The following is a 24,980-nucleotide window of genomic DNA, read 5'->3' as shown; positions in this document are numbered from 1 at the left end:
TTTGCCCTTGTGCATGCTAATGACTGAATACCCTTAGAAAGTACACCTTTAACAATTTAGGGTCCCCCATGCCCTTAGGTTATACATTAACATGCATTTAAAATTCATCTTGTCCAAACAGCAATTTAAAGACTTTCTCATTGTTAATGAAATTATAATTATTACATTATTCTTTGTTTGTGTTAAAAGAATAATCTTTATTTCCCTATACTCTTAATTCAGTCAAACAATTCTTAAGTCCCATTGGTTAAAATGCTTCCCATATCAGATACCTGCTTCTTGTTTGTGGGATGACCACTCAGGAAGAAGACCTTACTTTTTCTTATCTAAATTATCTAAGTTTCCTGACCTCTCCATTCTTGTTTCTCCTTAATATTTCAAATGCTTGTAATTAATACATCCTTTGAAGCAACACACTAGCCCCTTACATTCCCACATGTCAGTGTAAGCAATCCTACCACCAACAAAATATTTGTAAAATTAAGTACAGACTCTTTACTGGTTTTTGGAACAGTAAAAAGTCATAAAGCTAAGTTTTCTAGATATTAACTGCAGTTATCTTACATCAATTTGGTAGTCTATTCAAAGTAAATGTCTAGCTGAACATTTAACTTGTTCTATTATGCCTTTGGACCACTGATATTCCACTCCCCCATCCCCATACTGTGCAGATTCCACCACACTGTATAGGTTCCACTATGATAATTTGAATTCACACTGTATAGGTTCCACTATGATAATTTGAATTATATATTCAACAATGTCCCTTTCAAATGCCATCCTTTCCACATCTTTTCCCAATAGTCCTACTTAAATGTGTACTTTTTTTTAATCCTCCAATATACAAAATGATTCTCTTTAGACATTTGTCATAAATTACTAGTATTGCACTTTGACAAATAGATTGATCTTATGCCCATCCGTCATTATAATGCCCTGGACAATAATGTCTCTATCTGACATTAATATGAATACTCCTAAAGGCTTAACTTAGGGTATTTCATAGCACTGAAATATACAGACTGACTTGTAATTGCCTCATTTTTATCAGGCTTATTGACTTATCTGAAATCTAATTGTTAGTGGGGATATCAGGATTAATAATATCAATATTCTACAATGAAATAAGATTGGATTTAGAATGAAACTAAATTTTCACTTGGTCTGCAGAGCCAAAGTTCAAAAGAATATACTGTTTCTGTTATACACTAACATATAAAAATAATAAATTTTGAAAACTTCGAGTGAAATGATCTTGATTTTAGACCTATCAGAAGTATATCTTTTACTTAGTTTCCTTGAGCTTTAACTAACTTATGTATAAGAAGTCAATAATAGCATAATCTGCCCATAGTGATATTAGATAGCAAGATACTGTCTGTTAAAAACAAAGCTATGGCTTGGTACATAGTAAGTGCTCAATAAACTAGTTATTGTGGTTGTTATTTTAATCACCATTCATCAGCCAAATTAGACAATATGTTCCTGAAATCCTTTCATATTACATATCCTCTTTGCATTTGACAATATGAACTGTCATTACAAAATAATAAAAACAAATGATTCAAAAATCAGCTACTGGGGAATTAAGTACATAGGAATAATGTCTAACAAGAAATAGTAAAAAAAAAAAAACTGAAAGTATGTTTCATTAAAGCAAGGTTTACCTTAAAAAATATATTTCGCATTCAGAAAAGAAGACAGTGATTGCCTAATTTTATTTCCAGTGAGAGGTCAAACTTTCATAGAAAATTGGGTGTTAAACAATAGAAAATAAATTCCATATCTACATTGGGACTACAAAAGGAAACTTTTAAAAGATACAGCTGCATTGTATATTTCTGGGATGGTATAAGTAAGACCTCAGTCAAATAAGATGGGATTTGAGGAACTCCCAAGACCCCCTCTGATTACTTCATGTTCTTACCTGAACTTTCATCCAGGCTCTCCTCAGAGACATGCTCATCCTGATGGACCCACTCGCCGTTGCATTTGAAGAATATCTGCATGGCTGGCCGTGCTTTGCACCTCAGTGCGATGGGGTTGCTCTTAATGATATAAGCATCATCTGGCTCTTCTATGAAATGAGGCAGTGTCCCAGGAGCTGATGGGATGGAGTCAGGAAGGACTTCACCATTTTCAGTTCCTGTGAGATTGAAGAGGACATTAGAATGGAGTCTGTGTTAGTGGTAAAAACATCAGATCACAAAGCACAGTCCAAACCTGCCCCTAAAAGTCTGACCCAGAACCTTTCATCATATTACTACAGCATGCCTATAAGGTGTATGTAGGTAAATTATACTTTAGAGGGTGAACCAACATCAAATGTTACCTTTAGTGGTACACACCTCTAGGGTTTCTGGACAAAAAAAAAAAAAAAAAAAAAAAAAAAAATGATGAATGGGAGGTCCATCAAATGAGAGTTGTGAATCTGCATGTTCTTTGTTAAAAGAATGGAGGTATGTATCCATGGGGTAAGAGCTGGATCCAAGACTCATTCAGGCAAATGGTCACTTCAAAAGATTCAATGAGGTTAACAAGCTGCCTCAACACTTTGTAACAATGATGGGATTGTATTCTCCATAGATATGTGTGAATATTGGTGATATTGTTGGAGATGTTAAGTCATAAAATGTGTCAAAAACTCCAAATGATCCACTTTTATCTTTGAAACTGAAGATTATCTGATATTCTAACTTGGGTAGGGTTTTTTCCTAAGGAGTCACCAAATTAACACCTCTTCTAAAATGAACACACATTCTGTTGGGTTCTGCTTGCCTTGCTCCCTACTCTCACATGATAAATCACACTACCAACCCAAAGAACTAAAACAAATCTCTAAAAGACCTGCTTTGTTGTTGTTTGAGTTTAGGACCCACAGTTTCTTCTCCGTAGACAAGAAATATTTAGATAGTTTCACCTACATTTAAGGAACTATGTGCAGAGAAAACACTGTCAAAAGAAGAGGAGGAGCCAAGACCTTTGCTTCACTTATCACCTTTGACTGCACTTATCAAGGACATAAGTCCCACTGAGTCCAGAGAAGACAGGACTGCAGTGTAAGAAGACAAACAAGAGGAAAGAGAACTTAAAGTCTTCCAATGAACATTCCAGAGACAGAACAAAGTAATGAGGATTCCAGTAGCAAGACCTGGTGTGTCCTTGAAAGGTTTGTTTCTACTCAAAGCAAACCAATCTGTAAGACTACGCTGTGCAAATAAAACAAGTGAAGCCCTGCAAGAACAATCCAGTTCATTGGTAGAGACCTAGGAGAGAGGATATACATCTATCCTGTGACATAACGTGGCTTTCTTTACATCATCAGGGTTATTCTGAACACACACAGCCTCTTAGTCAACACTAATCAATAACTTCAGTCACTAAGCAATGTCAACGGTGAACATAATTCACCATTTTATGGCTAAAGTCCTTAAAGGACTTCAAGTGGACACACAAGCCATGACTGCCTGTAACAGGTACAGGTTTCATGGACTCCACTCCAACTCCAGATACTGGAACTACTAATCCCATCAATACCAAGGAGAAGCATGCTGAAACATGAGTGTGGAGCTGAGCAGCCAGATTAGGATAAAACTGGACATGTGGGCCCTGGGTCTCTTGTCCTGGTGGTTTGTGGCTGGTTGTTTGGCGCTCAATCAGTTTTCAGCTGATGGAGTGGAGTCCAAGTCAGCAGAACTGTTAGGACATTCTAGGTAACTTGTATTTCCCTGGGTTGTTCCTTTACCTTTCTCTTTTGTAAATAAATCCATTATTGAACCTTTTTGTGTATGTCCATAGCACGATTGAATCTTTAGTGTGTGGGTGAGGACTCACAGATAGGCAACCCAATTCACATTGGGGTGCCCTGTAACATGCCAACAGTTACATTTTGCAAGGAAGAAAATTCAAAACAGATCTCTTGCCACTGGAAACACACAAGCATATTTGTTCACTGCGATTGATTAAACATAAATAGTTCATTCTCTTCAAATTCTTTCTCCATTAAGTACATCAACTTAAGGGGGGGGGGAGTCTCGTATAACAAATATTTCATCATTATAAGCTCTAAAATGCAGTTATAAAAAAGGTAACTCATGTGTAGCTAAGTACCAAAAAAGATCATAAAACAAACATCCTAAATAGACAGCAAACAGTTTATGTCACAAAAGTATATTAAAAGTCACTCAGAAAATGTGTGTATATCACATAGAAAAAGAACAGTTTTAGAATAGACTCTCAAAGGTTCTTCATTTTAATGTTTTAAATTATATTTACAATGGACTTCATAAAATATATATTAATTCATTTTGTTACAGACTACTCATACTACTTTCCCTCTTCAATAAATACCAAGTCCCCTCAGGCTTTTTGTAAATCTATGCATTAGAGGAAATGACAAAGGTATTAAAGAGATTTTTATATTGGCATCAAATGCCCCACTGTCATCAGGGGCTTGAGTTCTGTCCAAAGTAATTCATTATTGCATAAAAGGATCAACTGATAAGGACTATATCCCCACCCTACTGTGAAAGCCCGAATTAACAACCACAGGCTAACACTTTGAATGAAGCATTGTTCTTTAACTAGCAACAAAGCCATGAATATTTGAACTATCTGAACTGGTGGAGGAGGGGGAGTGTCATAAATAACAATCTCCAAGTAAATACTGAAAACACATTTTTCTGGCATAAATAAAATGACAAATAAAAGCAGCAGATCATTAGATGAATCAAGTTTTAACTCTCCAATTCACAAAGCAGAGAGATCTAAAAAGAATTAGGTTACCCTCCTAGTTTAATAAATGCCCTTTAGGTAAAGTGACATGTCCAGCTTTCATCTGAAACCCTGTGCAGGAAGGAGTGTATAAGTTTGATGGTAAGTGCTGTATCTCAAGGACCTCCATCAAGAATCAATCTTAATGTTGGGGGCAGTGGGGGCGAAGGCAAAAGGCAATACTGAATCTTAATAATCACCAAAGTAATGTCATCATGTCTACAGGAAAAGGACCAATATTCAAGACAAAGTTTGATTAGGGAACCAGTGCGAAGGTGAGAGGCAGTAGGTATATATTTACATGTTACCAGTTATCTGCATTCCCTCAAAGAAATGTGAAAGTTAAAGTATGATGCATTTTTCTCTGTTCTTCTTTCTATAGTGATACTGGAAAGGGGGTTTACCTTATTTTGCCTGTTCCCTATCCTCTTTACCCTCCCCTATCTTCCTCCAGAACTTAGGTCTGAATTCAGAGTCAGCAATGCCTCACCTTCATAAGAAATTCTCACAGCAAGTAGGCTGACTACTCCAGGGAGCTGCCTTCCATGAACAGCAGAAAGGAGCTTCTTTCCTTATACCTCACAACTGGGAGTCCCTTTCCTTTCTCTGACCCTACACATCTCTCCTGCTCAACTCCCCTCGTAAATTAGAACTGAATTGTCCAGAAGACTCTCAGGGTATTCAAGCTAAAAAGAAAGGGAAGAAAGGAATTGAAGCAGGGATGCTTAAGGGTCTGATACATTACTTAAAATCCAGTGAAAAGTCCTAGCAACTGGCGGGACAGATATATGAGTGACCCAGCCTGATGTTTTTCCCATAGCACTTTCTTGGAAGAAACTGGAAAACTCATTCTAATTGTCTGCAGGTAGGTATGGCCATGTGACAACTATGTAAGTAAATGAGTCATAAAGAGATTCTTTCCCTGCCCCTCTTCGCTTGAGTTCTCGCTTTGACTGGGGAAGATCTCTCAGGCAAGGTAGACAAGAGGCACAGTGGTGCCAGCTCTGTCAACACTGAGAGGATGAACCAACACCAGGTGCAGCCACCTTCAGATAATTTGCTACATTTTCTATTTAAACTACTGTAGTCAGATGTTGTGGTCTTTGACAGAAAACACTTCTCAATGATACCACTAGATCTTCCTTCTTAAAGCCAGCACTCCAAGCATTACTGAATTCCACTGCCATCCATGTTAATGAGCTTGGTAAGCTAAAATAAGGTTTTTGGAAATTATGTGAGCAGGAAGCAAAAATTAAGAGCTTCCATGCCTGGAATGATTACAGGCCACAGGAATTAGCCTTCTACATGGATTAAGGCACTGAAGCTTCATGACTTGCTCAGGAGGGCAGTGCCAATCTCCCAGTTTACAATTGAGAAGGCGCTTTGAATGGTCTTCCAGAATAGTGGGTTAATAGAAAAAATCAGCAAATGCAGGCCCAAGTCTGAATGCAAGTCTCTGATTCACAATTCTATTCATCAGGCCAGAAAAGTAGACCCTTAGTGGGTGGCAGGGCAAGGCACCGAGACCTGCCATGTGGCGAGTGTGCTATGCATAAAACCCAGAGTAGGTGTTATAAAATGAAAAACCATCTCAGTGGCATCTCTGATCAAGGGCACTGTTTATCTTAAACATCACTCCATTATACTGGCAGTACGACTGTGACTCCAGGTTGTGACAGGGCTGTTAGGGACACACCTGGAGGTCTTGGAAAAGAAAAAATTATGAGAGAACAGCACAGCAAGGACCCAACTAGCAATAGTCAATGGATTGGGCACAGTCACCAAAGTCAGACAGACACAGACGTCCAACAGTAAGTCTTGTTTGAGGACAGAATAAGATTTTTTCAAAGTTTCATTCAAATAATTTACCTTATGCAGGAATATTTCACCATGAAAACCCCAATTAAAATACAGGAGCTGAACAGGAAATAGTCAAGTTCAGAAAAAGGGACGGAGGCCAGTCATTTTGTCATGGTTAGTCACACAGCTCTGCCAGTATTTAAGCACTTGTTCTAATCTACAATGGCCCTGGGCACACTGGGATTCCCAAAGCCCTGGACACTCAGCACAGTAGGCAGGCATTTCATGGGTTAAACTGGAAATGAAGTGGCTTTAACAGGTTTTCAGAAATCCTAAATTAATTTTGCATTTATTTCTGAGATGACAGTACTTTGAGATACATTTCCATTTCTTCTCTCTCCTATCCCTAAAATACGGTTATCTTTTCACAGGTCTAAAATGTTTGTATTTATATTTGACCCTGTCATAAGCAATGGCTAATTCTGTTAAAGGAAATTTAGAATGAAAGAACCTAACATCAAGTCTAGGTTAGTTTGGGTTTAACACTGAGTTTGCATTTTTGTAATCCATAAAAATGGCAGATTTGTTAGTTTGATGTTACAGTGAGGTAATATAGAAAATATAGCAAATGGTCTAATGTTACATAAATATAATGTGCCACCATTACTGCCACCATCTGCACCATTACTTGGATAGAAAACAAGATCAGGCAACAAGAATTCTAATTATTATCTCTATGATTTCCATTCTCAAACATATTACCCTAATACTTATATTTTAATTTTTTTGGTTATTATTCCAATTTTACCCGAGAGTCCTCATAATTTGAACTGTTCTTTATAACTTTTTTTTTACCATTTGCAGTCCATATATGTCAGTATAATTCTGTTATATCAAAAATGTAAAATCCAGTGTGAAACATTTATCTAGTCAATAAACATGTAGTGAATGGCTATACCATACCCCAAGCTCAAAGGTTCCTTGCAATGTGATGATGCAAAATGGATTCCCTGTTGGCCAGATCCCAACACTCTTTGCTTTAATCAGAAAGCAGTTGCCAAACCAAATTTCACACTCTTCCAAAGCAAGGCATCTTAGAACCCGTTGTTTATACTATACTCATTGTCAATGAGCAAAAGCAAGTCAGAGCTCAAAATTTTACCAGGGAACCAATTAGCATAATTCAAGGTAACATGATAAGCCAGCTTCTCTGATTTTGCTTATGTAAGTGTGACTTGCTTCCATATCTTTACTTAAGTAGATAGGGGAAGCACTGTTACCATTTAAGACAGAGCAGTAGGTCAGAAATTTACATGCCAAATATTTAACACAATTTATGAAACCCAGACTCTTTCCCTATGCCCCAATAAAAAGTCCTTAAAAAGGAAAAAAAAAAAGTCAAACTATTCTGCTTTCTTCTCAACCTCTAATAAAATTATAAGTGTTATATGTCACTGAATGTGCATAGCTCAACTCACCTATATGATCTTACATGTTGTCTACTTAAGTTATTCATCCACTGAGTGTATTTTAATTCTGCAGAGTGGAAGATGATTAAAAAATACTTCCAACACATGCAAAGAAATCTGAAGAGACATTCTTCGTCCCTGAAACAAGAAACTTCAGACTTCAGTATAGCTTACTCATTATTCCAATTGTCAATGTACCTTAACATATTCAATCCTTTTGAAATTGAATACTTGGGCATGCCTAGGACTTGGGATTCAGTGATAACTAAGACATGGCTTATTTCCACAAGAAATTAACAGGCTAAAACTTGAAACAGATAATTACAAAACAATGCCACATAGGCTAGCAGTATATTGGAAGTATACAAAAAGTATCCCAGGAACACCAAAGAGAGAGCACCCATTTGGGAGTGGGATAGAGGAGTTGAACCAGTGGGAGAAACCATCAACCCATTTAATGGCACCATGAACATAACCGCAGCAATTACGAGAAGGCTGAAATGGGCCTGAGCTGGAAGTTTAAAAAGTGAATAGAGCTAAATATCAATTTCATTAGATTTCACATTTCCAAGAGTTTACTTCGAGATTTGTACTAAACCACTGGCCACTTGACTCTGACATCTGTAGCTTCCCTGCCTTTCACAGACAGCTTTATAAGATGAAGATATAGTAACAACCCAATTACGGAAAGACCACTGTCTGGGGTTCCATCACCTACAGCCAGTTTAAAGTAAATCTGTATATATACTTTGAATGAGAGAGAAACCAGATTTTTTTTTTTAAGATTTTTTTATGTGTTCATATTTAACTGGAGTACAAGCCGGAGGTGCAGGGGTGGTGAGAGGCTTCACCAGTGACAGAGTGGGGTGCAGAACAGGCCGACTGATGAAATACACTGCTGAGGGGGACAGGGGGCAGGCCAGGAGGAGTTTGATGTGCCATGTGGGTCACCCCCTAGGGGCAGAGATCCAACTCACAGAGAAGTGGCTGTGGCCAGCTTGTAGTGCTGTGCCCTAACCCATTGTGCCACCAGGGAGGGCCTCAAGTTTGTTTTAATTATTAGGACAGAATTAATCTTTCAGGTCCACTCTTCCACATGATATATCTCCCAAGGGTACAGGGGAAGTTTTTTGTTGTTTTGTGGTTTATTTTTTATGTTGCAACTACTGTTCCAGTTCTTGACTGGGGAATCTATAAAACTGACTTCTGAAATTAGGCCCAAGTCAGGATTCTGATATAAATGCTGATGGCAGCCAATGTCTTTTAATGGAAACAAGCACTATACAATCAGTTTTAACATAAGACCACTGTTCCTTAACAGTTTCCCTAGAGAAACTGAATTAAGATGTCAAATTAAGGTCAGTGATTTTCTTAAGTGGGGAGAGATTATAAATTCATTACATTTGGCCCTCCCTAATGGTGCAACAGGTAAATACAGCACTAAGAAGCTAGAGCCACTTCAGCATGAGTTTGATCCCTGTCCCTGGAGGTGACCCACATGGAGCAGCAGACCTCTCCTGACCAGCTCGCTGCTCCCCTCAGCAGTATACTTCATCAGTTGGCCTGTTCTACTCCCCACTCTGTTTCTGGTGGATACTCTCACCCCCTGAACCTCTGGCCTATACCCCATTTCTGTATGCATAAATAAATAAATCGTAAAAAAAAAAATACATTTGTACTACCTTGCTTACTTTTTCTATTTTTGGTGAATTATGGAGGTTATTATTAAAAGTCCCTAATATGTTTTTGGAAATCTGTATTTATTGAGATATATGTCTTAGGAATATAGGTTTATATCTGTACAACTGAATGTTACTTCTCTATACCCACCACCAAGGCTCTAGTAATCCTCTTTTTGGACACACCCTCTCTCTTTGCTCTGATCCTACTACATCCTCCTTCTGGTAGCCTTACTCACAGTCCAATAAGCTCTTCCCCCTCCTTTTTTTACCTTTGCCCCCTCATATCTATGGTCATCTTTCAAAGTATGTCTTTAATTTTTTGTTCGGCTTGTCTAGAGTCTACATGTAAGTGAAACCATCTTTCTCCTCTAACTTATTTCACTCAGCATAATCCCTTTCAGCTATATCCCTGTTGCTACAAATGACATGTTTGTCTTTTTGATTGCTGAGTAGTATTCCACACATTTATATATATTCCAGTGAAGACTTACACAAGGTTCTATAAATTATGTCAAATCCTTTCTTTATATTTTGCTTCATGGTTATAACTTATAGACTTCTAGTATATTAAGGTTCATGAATCAGAAAAACTAAATATGTACCAAGGAAAAATGGAGATAATTGGATTGTAAGATTTATGAAAATAATTTTGAGACATATAAAGGATAATATCTAGATGAAAATAATAGATGAGATGATGCTGATAAGTTAATTTTCCCCCAACAATGGACACACTTGTGTACGAATGTGTACCCCTGGCTAGTTTCCAAATTCATCTGAAAATCTAGTGGGATTTGGCAAAGGTTTTGCTTTCAAAGTGTTATCACTTTTCATTTGTAACTGACAGTGTTCAAGAGAGAGGCCATTCATAGTTATGGAAAAATGGTTGTTTTAATGCAACATTGAATGACAGAAAACCAAACAATCAAACACTGTTCTTCTATTTTTCATTCTTGGAAAATTACCTTTCAGGAAGAGCTTTGTGTTTTATGTGCTGCACACTAATACTGCTGGGACTTTCAATCTTTTTATGACAAAAAGAAGAAACAAAAGGAGGTGGGGAGAGAAACAAAAGCATAAGGAATAGACACTAAATCCCCTCTGAAAGAAATATACTTCTATTAGACATCAGGATGCATTTTAAAAACTCCAATTGTGACCATTAAGTCACATATCTCAACATGTTGATTAATCTGACTGGAACATGAGTTGATTTGATTATTTTGTATGTGATGTAGATGCAATTCAAAATAATGGAGGGCATCTTAGGAAAACTTGACCAAATGTCTTATGTTAAAATTTACCCAGGTCGTCAGACTTTAAGCAATTTGTCAAAATTCTAAGAAGCAGAGTTGGCTGAAAGCACTTTGATGACATGAATAGTGTACTGCCTACTAGACTAAACTGCCTTCCTCCCCCTGTGGGATAAAGGTTTAAATTAAAAATTAATTTTGTGTTATTAATCTTGTAGATCTCTTATGATGATGACCTTGTAACTTGTAATTTTAGTAAAAATAAACTAAAATGAAAATTATACTGTAATACTTAATGATGCATTTTCTGTTGAAAATCATGTATTAATATAAAATACTAAAATACAGAATAGGACATTATATATGTACATACACATATATGAACTATTAGTACACCATTATCAGCAATTCTCTAAAGATTAATATCAATTTGGTACATTTCATTCATATCTTTTTTAGGTATAATACAATATTTGGGTTTTATGGATATTAGGGACATATTTTGTTGTGTTATCTCACTTTGTCAAGGCATTAATTTTTCATTAAAGCAGTTATTAATGAATGAGAGAAGAATATAGGTTTTGATCTTGCCATTTCCATACTGCATCATTTTCAATTGTTTCCAAACTTTAACTTTATATTGGTATTATAATTCTCTTATTAACATCTGTAACCTGATTATACCAGATTTATATCTAAAGTGAAGTTCTCTCTGTGGAGGCTCAGATCTATACATTACACTGCCTCTGTATATATTTACTGAAGCCCTTATAGATCCCTTAAATTTATTCTATTAAAAATAGGCTAATTAGGGTCCTCCCTGGTGGCGCAGCGGGTTAAAGCACAGCACTAAGAAGCTTAAGCCACTTCCTCATGAGTTCGATCCCGCCAGCCTCGGAGGTGACCACATGGCGCGCAGACCTCTCCTGGCCCGCCCGCTGCTCCCCTCAGCAGTGTACTTTGTCAATCTGCCTGTTCTGCTTCCCGCTCTGTCTCTGGTGAATCCTCTCACCCTCGGCATCTCTGGCCTGTACCCCTGTTCTGTACGAATAAATAAATAAATCTGTAAAAAAAAAATAGGCTTATTAGTTAGCCCTTCAGACTTGGCATATGTAGACTAAATTCAAGACGGAACCTAATATTCACTGACTTCAACCTCGCACCTGGGAATCACCGACTTCTCTTGTTCAGCTCATTGACCAACTCATCTCTGAACTGCACTGAGTCTGTGCCCTAAATATTCAAATTTAGCATGTATTCTTCTTTACGCTTCCTACTATCCTGGTTGTGATCACCACCATCTTTCTCCTATAGTTTATAATGCACATAGTTACTCATTTTTTTTTTTTAAAGATTTATTTGTTTATACAGAACTGGGGTACAGGCTAGAGGCTCAGGGGTGGCGAGAGGCTTCACCAGAGACAGAGTGGGGAACAGAACAGGCAGATCGATGAAGTACACTGCTGAGGGGAGCAGCGGGCGGGTCAGGAGAGGTCTGCCACGCCATGTGGTCACCTCCGGGGCAGGCGGGAATCGAACTCATGCGGTAGTGGCTTTAGCTTCTCAGTGCTGTGCTTTAACCCGCTGCGCCACCAGGGAGGGCCATAGTTACTCATTTTTTCACCGGTATTCCTGCTTGTCTTCCTTCAGCCCATTCCATACATTGCAAACAGACTAAGTTCCCAAAATGCAAATTTGAGGAAAATGCAAATATTGTTCTGTCTTAAAATGCTTCAACCTATTGCATAAGAACCTTATTCTTGACAGGGATTTCAGATCTTCTGTGATTTGGCTTGTGTTTTCATCCCTAGCTTCAATCTAATCACTGTACTACCAGTAAACTACACACCACTCTCTCAAGTTTTTCAGGAATCAAACACTTTCACCTGGGGTCTGCAACTATGCTTCTTTCCTGTCCAGAGTGCAATTTCCCATTCCTTGGCCTGTAACCCATTCTGGTACTTCAAGCATAGCTTAGCTGATCCATCATATCAGAAGTTCTACAACAACAACAACAAACTTTGGGTTACAGTCTTTGTCCTTCCACAGTTTCTGTACTTCTAAATAATTATGCATGTATATCAATGTACTTTTGGGTAGACTAGGTGTTTCTTTTAGGCAAAGGATGTGAGAATCTAAGTGGGCAAATGAAAGTGTGATGGAACTTTGTGACTTTCACTTTTGCAGTAAATATGTACTAAATGGATATGATGTAGAGCTTAATTTTTCAAGAGGAACATGTAAATTGACATAGCCACTGGCACTTTAGGAATTTGCAATTTTTCCTCATCATATCAGCATTAACATAACTTGGGGATATTTTTTAATTCATTGATAAAATGAATATTAAAGGCTTAATATGTACTTCACAGCTACCAGCAAAGCTGAAGATTAAGACATGTTTATCAAATATTGACAGTTAATTCTTTAGGAATTACATATTCATAATTATCTTATGTTCCAGCTTTTTCATAAGAATATAGTTTTATAGTCATTAAAATAAAATATAATTTGATTCCATTGTTCTAGTATTTTGTGTTAAATAATACAGTACTGCTTTACTTTTTATGCTAATATCTTCATTATTTCTGATTCATCACAAGGTTTTTTGTTTATAGCAATCAAGATATGTTTTACCATTCCAAAAAGCAAAAGAATTTTGTCTAGAAACAGTTATCTGGACAAAAGTAGTTTTATTCATAGAAGAACCATCAGCTTTTTGAAAAAAAATATTTTATGTGAAAGATTCGGAAGGGCAAAAGGAAGAGGATTTGCCTGCTATTTTTTTTTTTTTTAAAGATTTATTTATTTGTGCCTTAAGAACTGGGGTACAGGCCAGAGGCTCAGGGGTGGTGAGAGGCTTCACCAGAGACAGAGTGGGGAACAGAACAGGCAGATCGACGAAGTACACTGCTGAGGGGAGCAGCGGGCGGGCCAGGAAAGGTCTGCCACGCCATGTGGTCACCTCCTGGGCAGGTGGGAATCGAACTCATGAGGAAGCAGCTTTAAATTCTCAGTGCTGTGCTTTAACCCGCTGCGCCACCAGGGAGGGCCTGCCTGCTATTTTTTAATAAGATATCCTTCTTTGCACAACCAAGTCTTTCTTTAGGAAATCAAATAAGCTGTTAATATGAAGATGAAGTTTTGATGGTCAAATGAAATCCTGTAACTACTTTGTTATTATTGCTAATACACAGATTTAGTTGAGCTTGCTAAATTGTGGTATTTAGTAAAGGCACAATACATCACATGGAACTAGTGACCAACAATGGAAGTTAGGTCTTCATTTGCTTGAAAGGTGGAATGTGCACAATTGAAGGGGCTTAATTTTCTTATCCTCCTTAGAGAAGATGCTGGGCATGGTTAGAAACAGAAATACACTAAGTTGTTTTAGAAGCCCAAAATTTATCCCCAATCTATTTTATGAAGAGGCAGCCTATGCAAGCAAACCAATTAGGTTTTGAAGTTATACAGAACTAGATTAAAATCCAGATTCTCTCACTTATAAGTTATATGACCTTAAACATAGTATCAAACCTACCTTATCTTCCATAATGCTCTATGACAACAGAATAATATTGTAGTGCTAGAGTATTGAGTCCACTCAACTATTTGTGATTTGAACATATTTGACATAATAGACAAGCAAAAAATATAACTGAAATTATTAATAGCATATTATTAAAGGAAAATTGAGGGCTGAAGGGTAAAAGATGAAACAGATGAAGACTTGCATCCTGTAGTATATTTCATGTCTACATTAAAGATAGTAAAGCAAAGCTAAATCTATAAAGGAACACTTCAAGATCCCTGAAAATTTTAATAGATTTACCTGTCCAAAAGAACTTTCTCCATGAAACAGTAAAACACATAGCTGCTGAGCACTTGAGATGTGGCAATTGTAATTAAATTTTATTTTTAATTTGATATAATTTAATATGAGGCAGCCATGTGTGATCAACGGCTACACACTGAAAAGTTGAGTTGAAGCCCCTTGTCCCCTCCACATAGCCAAGGTCAATATCTAAGATCACAGCTCCTGGAACAATTCTGGGACCTCAAGGGGATTAAGACTATTTGTCTTGGTTGCAAATGTGTTTGGTTAAAAAAGTTTTATATATATCATTTGAAGATCTGAAGTCATACCTTAAAAATCTGGTATTTGACTTATGAAACCAAAAAATAAATAAATAAATAAATAAATAAATACATAAATAAATAAATAAATAAATAAATAAATAAATAAATAAATAAATAAATAAATAAATAAATAAATAAATAGAGCAACACAACAAAAAACCTCCTACACACTTGAGTGGTTTAGCCTACCTAATCAGCTTAATTGCACTGGGGTGAAACCTGGTATGCATACTGTCAGGATGAAGAATGGGGTAAAAGAACATTCTTAATAGAGTAAGTTTAGTTGCATTATGTGATTTAATTATTTAGCTATCTCAGCACCCTACCTCCATGTATAAATGAATATGCATGAATATGCATGCTGGTAGGCCATCCTAATTTTCTATTTATCATCAACAGGTTGATAGCATGCCGTATCAGTGGCTTACAGCACTGGGTCTGGGTCAGGAGATCGATAATCACCTATGTTACTACTGAACCGGTTATGAAACTAAAAAACAAAAACAACCAAGACTAGTTGAAACTTTTGAGGGCATGTATTAAGCCATCGATCCAAAGGTTCAATGTGCCCAAGGAGGAATGAAATATTTAAGTAAAGATATGGAGTCCAGAGAAAATAGAAAATTTCCCGTTAAGTAAATAGGTAGAGGGGAAAATGGATATTATCAATACACTGTCCTTTTCCTCTTTTTCACAATCTTTTCTGTATTTCCTTAATTCCTACTATGTACCAAAACTAGTTTTGTAACAGGGTGGTCCCTAGGAAAATGGCAAGTTCCAGGTTCCCTGCCCCATGCAGGTGGGTGGAGCTGAGCAGAGGAAAAGGAGAGAAGAGAAGGAATCAGGGGAGGAGAAAAGAAGGAAGTTGCATGGAGAAGAAGAAGGAGAATTGAGGAAGCCACATGGAACAGCAAGCATGTGATGAAGAAACTGTGCTTGTTTCCTGACCTTGGACTAGTTAAGGCAGATGTGGGTGAGAGACCCATGGGGAGGTGACTATGGCAGTGTTTATATTGATTTTGATTTTGCTCTTTTCCTCCCAGATTTGTCTGGCCATTTCTGACCCTTTTCCATGGGTCCTGGCCAGAAGGTGCTTTAGTCTTGTGGCAGGCTTTCAGGCCTTGCTTTGGGCCAATCCCTTTTGGGTGGACTTTTGCCCACGAGGGGATGGGTAGCTTCAGGTGTTTGATTTAGACATTACATTCTTTGTCTTCTGTATTTTATACTCCCTGTATTAAAGTCCCTTTTCATTAAAGTTTTATATGTTTTGTCTTGATGCAGTGGATGGCAGAACCCACTTAGAACAGGCAGGTTTGGGGCTTCAGGGGTGCCTCTCTCCCTGTCCTGTAACAGTTTGACTAAAATGTTCTCCTAGTCAAGTGGCAGTTATGTGGTCATACAAGTGTTAAATTAGAGAAACAAAGACATTATAAAGTACCAGGAAGAAATATCTTCAGATACCTTACCTTAAAAGTAGGGTAGTAAACTTTACAGATATAATATTAAGTATTTTGGAATCATCAGATTTAACAAAATAAATTAACTTATACATATTTGGCAAACCTAGATCCATAAGTCTGAGTTTTGAAACAGGAGGCCAACTGGTGTTCATAATTTCAAAGTAGAATTAGGATTTGACATCCTAACCACAATTTTGAAATAACATATACCAAACACCTACCTCTGAAGACAACATAAACAAGGTCAAGACATTAGAAATGGGTGCTAAGACAGTGTTTGACATTGACAGAATGGCATGCACAATGGCACAGCAATGCCAGAGAAAGGAGACAAGCAAGGCACTACAAGGTGTTCATTGGAAAAACCCTACCTACGGATCTGCTACATCGCCATTTCATCACACTACACAAGTCCTAGGATAGAAAACTGAAAAAACAAACCGATAAGAAATGATGTTTTTCCATGGGATGCATGATATCAACTATAAAACTTATCAGCTGATTCCAGAAGTCACAGTAAATCTGATAAGAGGTTGTCTATGTGGGGGAAGGGATCTCTGGAATACAATGATATCATCACATACAAGGGCTCTGAATCTAAACACTTCTTTGTTGATCTGCTATATATATTCAGCACTAGCAAGATTAAGGAATAGAATTGGTGACATGACATTGAGGGAAAGGCTTGGGGAAGAAATGCTTCAATTTAAAACAAAAAATAGTAGACAAGGAGCCTACAACTTCTTACTACTCAATCTCACAGAATGCAATTAACAAGGTGTATTTTATTTGTTAGTTTTTTTTCCCCCAGAGGACTATTACAAGGAAGAACCCATTATGAGATGGGAAGAGAGTGGAAACAAAGGCACAGAAAGTTTTGACCCATAATGAATAAGAAACGGCATTTCTCACTAGGAAACACTCAGGGTCAGGGAGAAGCAAATGTGGTTGGAACAGAGGCAATGATTGAGGACACTGAAAGATCTGATGCATCGATATGCAACACCTACTGAAGCAAACTGGGGGATCCACATGTCATTAATAAATTTTGCAGGGAGACAATTTGATTATCTAGAGAAAAGCAGAAAAAAAAAATCTGTAAAAGAAGCATTTATCCCTCTTGATTAATTCCTTTTTTTGCATGGTAAAAAGTGGAAAGCTTTTGCTCATGTGGGAGAAAATTAATCCTTCATCTCTCAACATTTAGCATTTCTAGAAATAAATGTGCAGAGATCAAAATGTTAAAAGTGCAGAATCAAAAACAACTGACTGTTCTTCAGTTTACGTGGGCCTGTAATTCTCTCCCCATACCCACTAACTCGCTAACTCACAGAGCAAATTGGCAATGGCGATAACTTGGGTAGAAGAATCCACCCATGTATTGACTGAATTCTCCTGGCTTCCAAGGTGCTAACTGTTTTTGAGGCTGTGTCTGCCTTACACAACCATGAGAGATTGATGAGGCGAGCTCTACTCTTATTATAAGTTGAGTGTCCAAGGACTCAAGAAGCCACTTTCTGAAGGATGTGCTGCTCTCCGATCACTGCAGGGAACAGCACAAGCCTTCAAGATAAATGTGGACCCCAGATTTGGCTGAAGGTCTGGGCTTGTCACAAATGCAGAGCACTGGCTTTCTATTCAGAAGTGGAAAACACTGGACTTCAGTGAGATTAATTATATATCAAAGCAACATTCTCAGTCAACAACAATGGACTTAAAGGTAACAGGACATCAACAGAATCATACTTTTTCCTTTGTTCCACAGGAACCACTCACTGCTGGGTCACTGTCACACTTCAATGATTCACAGAAGAATGTAATGTTTAATGAGCCAAATAGCAAGATAATTGTGCCAGTTATATTTGGGACACACACAAAATAACAGCCCAATTTGTAGGTTCTTTATGAATACTTAGGGCAGGGAGAAAAAGTATTTTTTAGTAGTTGATCTGGATTTTACAATGACTAAAATACCTTTGAAGTAATTCACTGTTTTTCGCCCAGTTAAAACAAAAAAAGTTAATGAGTTGAAGCAGTTTGTTCAATTTCAAACTCTGAAAGGAATTTAAATTACTATTAAACTGCAAACTAGATTCATCCATGTGATCCTTACGTGAATAATCAAATCTGGCATTCCTGGAAAATCTACTGATATAGTAGTACCTTTACATAAGTTTTTTTTTGGGTGGGGGTGGAGGTGGGGGTGGGGTGAGTGATAGTTAACATGATAATACTATTAAAATTAACAGTAAGTCTTAAATTACAAAAGCATGTCAACAAAGTACACCTGGATACATGTAGCATAATCTACTGGTAAGTAATTATTAATTTGGTAAATCAAGTTTCCACAAGCCAATTTTCAGAACACATTAGTCAAAATCGTTGTGTATTTTGAAGAAAGCGCTTAAGAAATACTTAAGATGGGTAGTACGATTGTCTTTGTTATAAAAAAAAAAAAAAATCAGCAACAAGAAGATTGGCCAAAATCTAGTTTTTGAACTTTTACATATTGATGCTTGAAGTTACTGTAGAGATCACTCAATTCAGCTCATCTAAAGACAAGAAATGCCTATCACAGACTAACTTGTAAGGTTTACTTAACAAGTTAATGATAGAATTAAAGTAAGGGGACTAGCACACTGCTTAATAGAGTCTTTTTTGTAGAATATATAATATATAATACCAAGATTCAAAAAAATGAAAAACCTAACATTTAAATCTAAAGTTGCCTTACACTTTCTTTCCTTATACATGAAACTTCCTCTCTTTGCATAAACAGCTTGCAGGGTAAAAATAACCCAGGCATTTTAAGAATTGGTTGAAATCACAGAGCTCATTGTAATCATCTTCACAAGCTCTTGGAGTTCTGTGAGGGCACCACTGATCAGAAAAAGGGCAAGTGAAACATTTCTCTTTGAGGGAATGTAGATTTGGCTCCACATGAGAGCTCATCAAAGACTAGAAGAATTGAGTTTGGATCAGATTACTGCCAAGTGGGTACATAACTGATGAAAGTGATTCTTAAAAATCAGATTTTAGATATGCAAGGAAAACACTAGTTATCAAAAGCATTGTCATAGTATTTATCCCACAAGTGCTCTCTGAATAAAAAAAAAAAAATAAATTGCCAATTTTTAGAATTAGCAGATATTATATGAGGTTATTAGGGTCAGTAAGAAGCATTGTGTAGGGAGCACAGTGTTTTTAAAAGGTGGGAGACTTGGTGTAGTGAAATCTAAGTACTCTGTGTACTAAGTCACGTGGCTTGTTCCTCAGGGGAACTGAAGTTTAATATCTGAAGAAAGCACATAGGGCTTGATAGCTGAATCATTGCTCTAATTTTTAAAAACATTTTGATTAAGGCTGGGTTATAGAGAGTTTGTTCATTAAGGTGCTGATGAGACCCAATTTAGAGAAGAGTATAACAACCTTAAAGCAGCTGCTTAAAATACCATCTAACTTTTAGTTTTAAAAAGTGGGCACATAAAAACAGAAGACATAAAACAGGTCAACAGGATTGCTTCAGATAGAAGAATAATCCTATAACCATGAATATACAATCTTTCAAGATTCAAATGGGGATTTCAAATGCAATTTTCATCAACTGAGCCACTAAAAGGTCAACTGTTGCTAATTTGTACCAGGAGACCTAGAGAAGATGGGGACCACATTTTCTTAGCTTCTGCTCCCTCCCATCCCAAACTAGCTCAGATTACTTTTTTTTTTTTTTTTTTTAGTTTCTCTTTGGTTATACTACTGCTCTTCCTAAAACATGATCCTTTCCCATGATTTTGTTAAGGAATACATAAAAATAGTTGTTACCTACACAACATCTAGGTTAGATAGCAATTTTTTGATGTCCCTGAGCTGAAAACATTTAAATTGGATACCATTCGTTTTCATAAAAGAAACATGCCCACTGCATCATGTAGTTGTTATTTTTCTCTCACCTTTCACTCTCGCCTATTTCTCCTCTGTCTACTTTCTCTTTAAGAGGGGGAAAATACAGAGGACTATGAAGGAAAACAATTTAGCTGACTCTGCAGTCTTGGGCCCTGCTGATAAGGATACCACCCATGCCTCCAACTGGGCCTGACCTCACCCCACCGCCATCTATGGCCATGGGCCTAGTCCATCCCACCTATTGGTTCTTTTCCTCTCAGCTACTCTTCTGTCACACTTCCCACCTGACTCTCCCACCTGACCGTGACCTGGCCAATGGGCACTCGACACACCACCCCTGATGTACATATAAGCTCAGCTCTGAAATAAAATTTGGCTTCCCTGTGAACAGACTCATGGCGTCCATCCCTTCTTTCCGCCTTTTCCTTTCAGACTAAAACATTTCTTTCAGAAAAATGTTGTAATTACTCCATTTTCAAAAATGAAAGGATTCAGATTTGCACAACCCTCTAAGCACTAATGTTTTGACAAAGTTACAGGTATGTTTACAAGCTGTCACCCTAAAGTCTCTCCTAGCCAGTCTTTCTGAGGGAACAAATAAGCAAACCTATGTTATCCCATTGATATGAAGCACATTATCTCCTTTAAAAAGTAACTGAGAATGCACTCCGCTTTTTATTATATAGTATTTGATACAGGTAAATTCTTTAGTAAGAACCACTGACTAATAATACAATGCAAATGTCACAAATGAAGAGCCAAAATAAAAGGAACTCACCATTCAACGAGGAGACACTCCCAGCCATCACCACTCTAGGTAAATCCAATGTGAGCCCCTCCCTGAAACTTAATGGTAACACCCAATATTCTAGATAAATAGTTTCTTGACACAAGCTATGCAACCTCTATCGACTGACATATTCCGGATGGAGACGGGAAATGCTCTGAAAAATCAGACTTTCCATGCTAACTTATGTTATGACCTCCCTTTTTTGTATAATCATAATATCAAAATATTCTGAGCAGCTTTCAGTTTACAATTGGATTGCCTCAGCCTCAGCCTCATAAGGGGCTACTTGGCACTGACAAGCAAGTACTGCACCAGGGTGAGAAATTCCTCTGCAAGTCAAAAGTCATTAAACTGGCTGTTACTGCAAAATCTCTCTCACTGACAGACTGAGGAAAACCCAAATCTTATCACTCTATCTCACATAGCCTTCTATTCAGTTTCTAAATAACCACTCAAACTTCCTACTATCTAGTCTTTAGATATGGAAATTCACCCCTCACCTATGCAGAACTAATCAGGTTTTCTACCATCTAGACTTCAAAAAAACTCACTTAAACTTTCTAACAAGTTTTTCAAAGAAACTTACCTTAATTTGCTTTACAAGAAATTCCCTCTTCCTGTCCTCACTTTACTTTACCCCTTAGGATGTCTCTATGAGAATGAAAGCCTTTAAGTAATAGATAATGTTTAAGGGACTTTATTTTGGTTAATCTTCACTGTGGTAAATATAGTAATATTAGTCTTAAACTTTGTGAATCTATGTACCTGTTTTAACCTTGAAAGATTGATTTTAAAAATGTTATAATCTCAACTAAAACTCAAAATGACCCCAGACTATTCTTCGCAAAAAGGTGATTGTGATCTCAGCCCATTTCATATGCTAATGTCATCCCTCAGTCTGCCTGAAGTGTATAAAATAAACCTCTGCTAAAGGCAGAGCAGGAAGACTTGCACCCAACTCCCATTCCTGTGTCTTCCTCAAGCCAGCTTCCCTTTTTTCCTTTTTCCCCTTTTTCTAGGAATCTCCACTCCACAACTCCATTCCCACCTTGAAACCCTGCCTGTTCTGCCCCCCCAGTAATCCGCGATCGGGGACAAAGAGTCTCTGACAGTTTCTTTGATTATTTTTTGTTTCTGCCATATGAACATATACCCTAAAACACATATTGCTAAAATGATTCTTATAAGGAAAGTTTACCCACTTAAAGTATATAATCTGATGGTTTTAGAATATTCACAGAACTCTATCAGTATAATATAAATGTGGAACACTTCATCACTACAAAGATAAAATCTGTATTCATCAACAATTATACTTGTCTTCCTCTCCCAGCAACCATTAGGCTACCTTGTATTTATAGATCTGCTTGTTCTGGACATTTTATAGAAATGAAATTATATCATATGTGATCATTTATAATTGTATTCCTTTAAAACCATGGTGTTTCAAGTTTCATCCAAGTTGTAATATTTCTCAGTATTTTATTATCAAGCAATATCCCAGTGTGTGGGAACACCATGGTTTAATATTCAATTGAGGAATATTAGGGACATTTTTACTAGTATGAAATATGCTTTGAAAACTGGTAAACAAGTTTTTTTATGTGACCTGTGTTTCCATTTGTTTTGTCCATACAATGAAGAGAAAGACCAGCCAATTTAACCCCAAGTTTCACTCTGTATGGGACAGCAAACTCTTTCCCATGTGGTTCTACTGGTTTTCATTTTCTGCAATAATAAATGTAGGTGCAAATTTCTCTACATATCCAAAACTTGCTATTATACTTCTTTGTGATAAGAATCACCCTAGTTTGTGTGAAATAGTATCTTTGTGGTGGTTTAAAGTTGTATTTCCCTAATGGCTAATGGACATCTTCTCATGTTTAGTAACCATTTGTATTCCTCTAATTTATTTTTGCATTGTTTTTTTTAATGTCACCCTTACCAATGCAAGTGTCTAAAGTTCACAGATGTTCCTTGCAGTATCCTAGTGTGTGAATATATTATATCACGCTTTACTTATCTAACTGCAATCAATTTATGTTGTTCATTTTATGTTGTTTTGCTTTGCTATTGAAAACAATCCTGCTCTTTTACATTCCTAACACATCTTCTGGTATACTCTAAATATTAATCACCTTTAGTATACCCTAAATAATCACCTTTATTAAGCTATGCATAATCACCTCCCTTTTTGTAATACCTAAATGAATGGCTAAATAGTAAAAAGCGCCTTTACAACTGTCAAAAGATATAACAGATCTAATGTTTATGTGCTAAATATAATTCAGCCACTCAGTAATTCATTTCTTTGTTTATACAAGAGTAGATGTGTAGATTTCACTAGGCAGAAGGGACAAAATATATATTCCAGGAGGAAGGGAGAGATAAATATATAGAGATGTCGGTAGGTGGAACAATATATGTATAATAGTATACACATACGTGTTGATATAGAAAGTCATATATAATAGCTATGAGGTAATCCTGTCAATCTTGCTCAGAGCCATTAAAAGATCCTGTATTTTTTGGGTTTTAACACTATAAACAAGATATGAATACGTATGAAAAAAGCCTTGATTAGAATGGCAAGAATGACCTAAGGGAAGAAATCCTGTGGAGGAAAGGAAAAAGGAATTTCAAATTAGCTCATCAGAATAGAAGGGGTTATTTTAAGAGTGGAAATAGTAGCTGGTCTTCATTACTTCTGGAGAAAGCAAGAGGGAATGGGCCATCAATTATGTAAGTAGGATTTTAGGTCAAATGCTCTGAAATATTTCCCAACTACCAAAATGTGTAACCGAAGAGATTTGTACACTCGTGCTCTGATATCTTTTGAAAGGCCAAACTAGGCAAAATAAGTCCACTATGAAACAAACTTAGCTGCACTACAGCTGCATTACATAAGCGACACCCAGTTTCTTTGACCATTTCTTCCTTTGCAATACTTGTGATTTAAAGGAGTAAAGTGAATTTGTTAATTAATGATTCCCCCAAATTTTCTTTAATAATTAGAGACAATCATTTTTCCAAGACATTAGCCCAAGAAAGCATGCAGAAATATGTGCTACATATTTTATAGAGAGAAACTAAAATATGCCCATCTCCTAGGGGGTAGAACCAAAAAAATCAAATAGCTGTATCTGGGACTAGAATACAATGTTGCAGTAAGAAGGAACCACTGATAAATCTCAATTTATGTTGCATAGAAAAACAAGAGAAATGTTACAAAAAGATAAAATCTGTATGACTCATTTTTATATTTTTCAATAAATCAGTAAAAGTAATGTGGTATTAGTCACAAGTATATATATGTGTGATAAGTATAAACAAAGTAAAAGATTATAAATTATTAAGAGAAGCTGTTCTTGTGAAGATGAGGAAAAGAAGGGAGATAAATAAGATTTGGAAGAAAAGGCATTTTAATTTTAATTTATGTTCTTATGTCCCTTGTTGCAAATATATCAAGTAGATATGGAAAATACTACAATGTAATAATAATAGGCAATACATACTAATTAAGAATCATCAGGGTTAAGTAAGGGTTTATATGAGGGCTTGATTTTTCTGTATCTTAAACTCTCAGAGGCAATAATCAGAATCTGATTAGCCCATCATTTCTGATACAGCCCTATTGAACTTTGAAAGTTCCAGCCCAAATCAAAGAAATGCTTTGTGAGTACATACACAGTTTTTTGTTTTTTTTTTTT

General features: G+C 36.7%; 1 protein-coding gene across 1 annotated transcript in view; it reads right to left on the bottom strand.

Moving 5' to 3' along the window:
- UNC5D (unc-5 homolog D (C. elegans)) overlaps nt 1-24,980 on the bottom strand; it is a 248,729-nt gene that overhangs the window by 200,137 nt on the left and 23,612 nt on the right. The window contains exon 4 of the mRNA XM_012724776.1: nt 1,928-2,146. Coding sequence (XP_012580230.1) covers nt 1,928-2,146 — 219 coding nt within the window. The remainder of the gene's footprint in view (nt 1-1,927; nt 2,147-24,980) is intronic.

Source organism: Condylura cristata, unplaced genomic scaffold (genome assembly GCF_000260355.1).
Source record: "Condylura cristata isolate star-nosed mole 26May11 unplaced genomic scaffold, ConCri1.0 scaffold00014, whole genome shotgun sequence".
Classification (NCBI taxonomy): Eukaryota; Metazoa; Chordata; class Mammalia; order Eulipotyphla; family Talpidae; genus Condylura; species Condylura cristata.
This window is presented reverse-complemented; position numbering and strand designations above follow the sequence as displayed.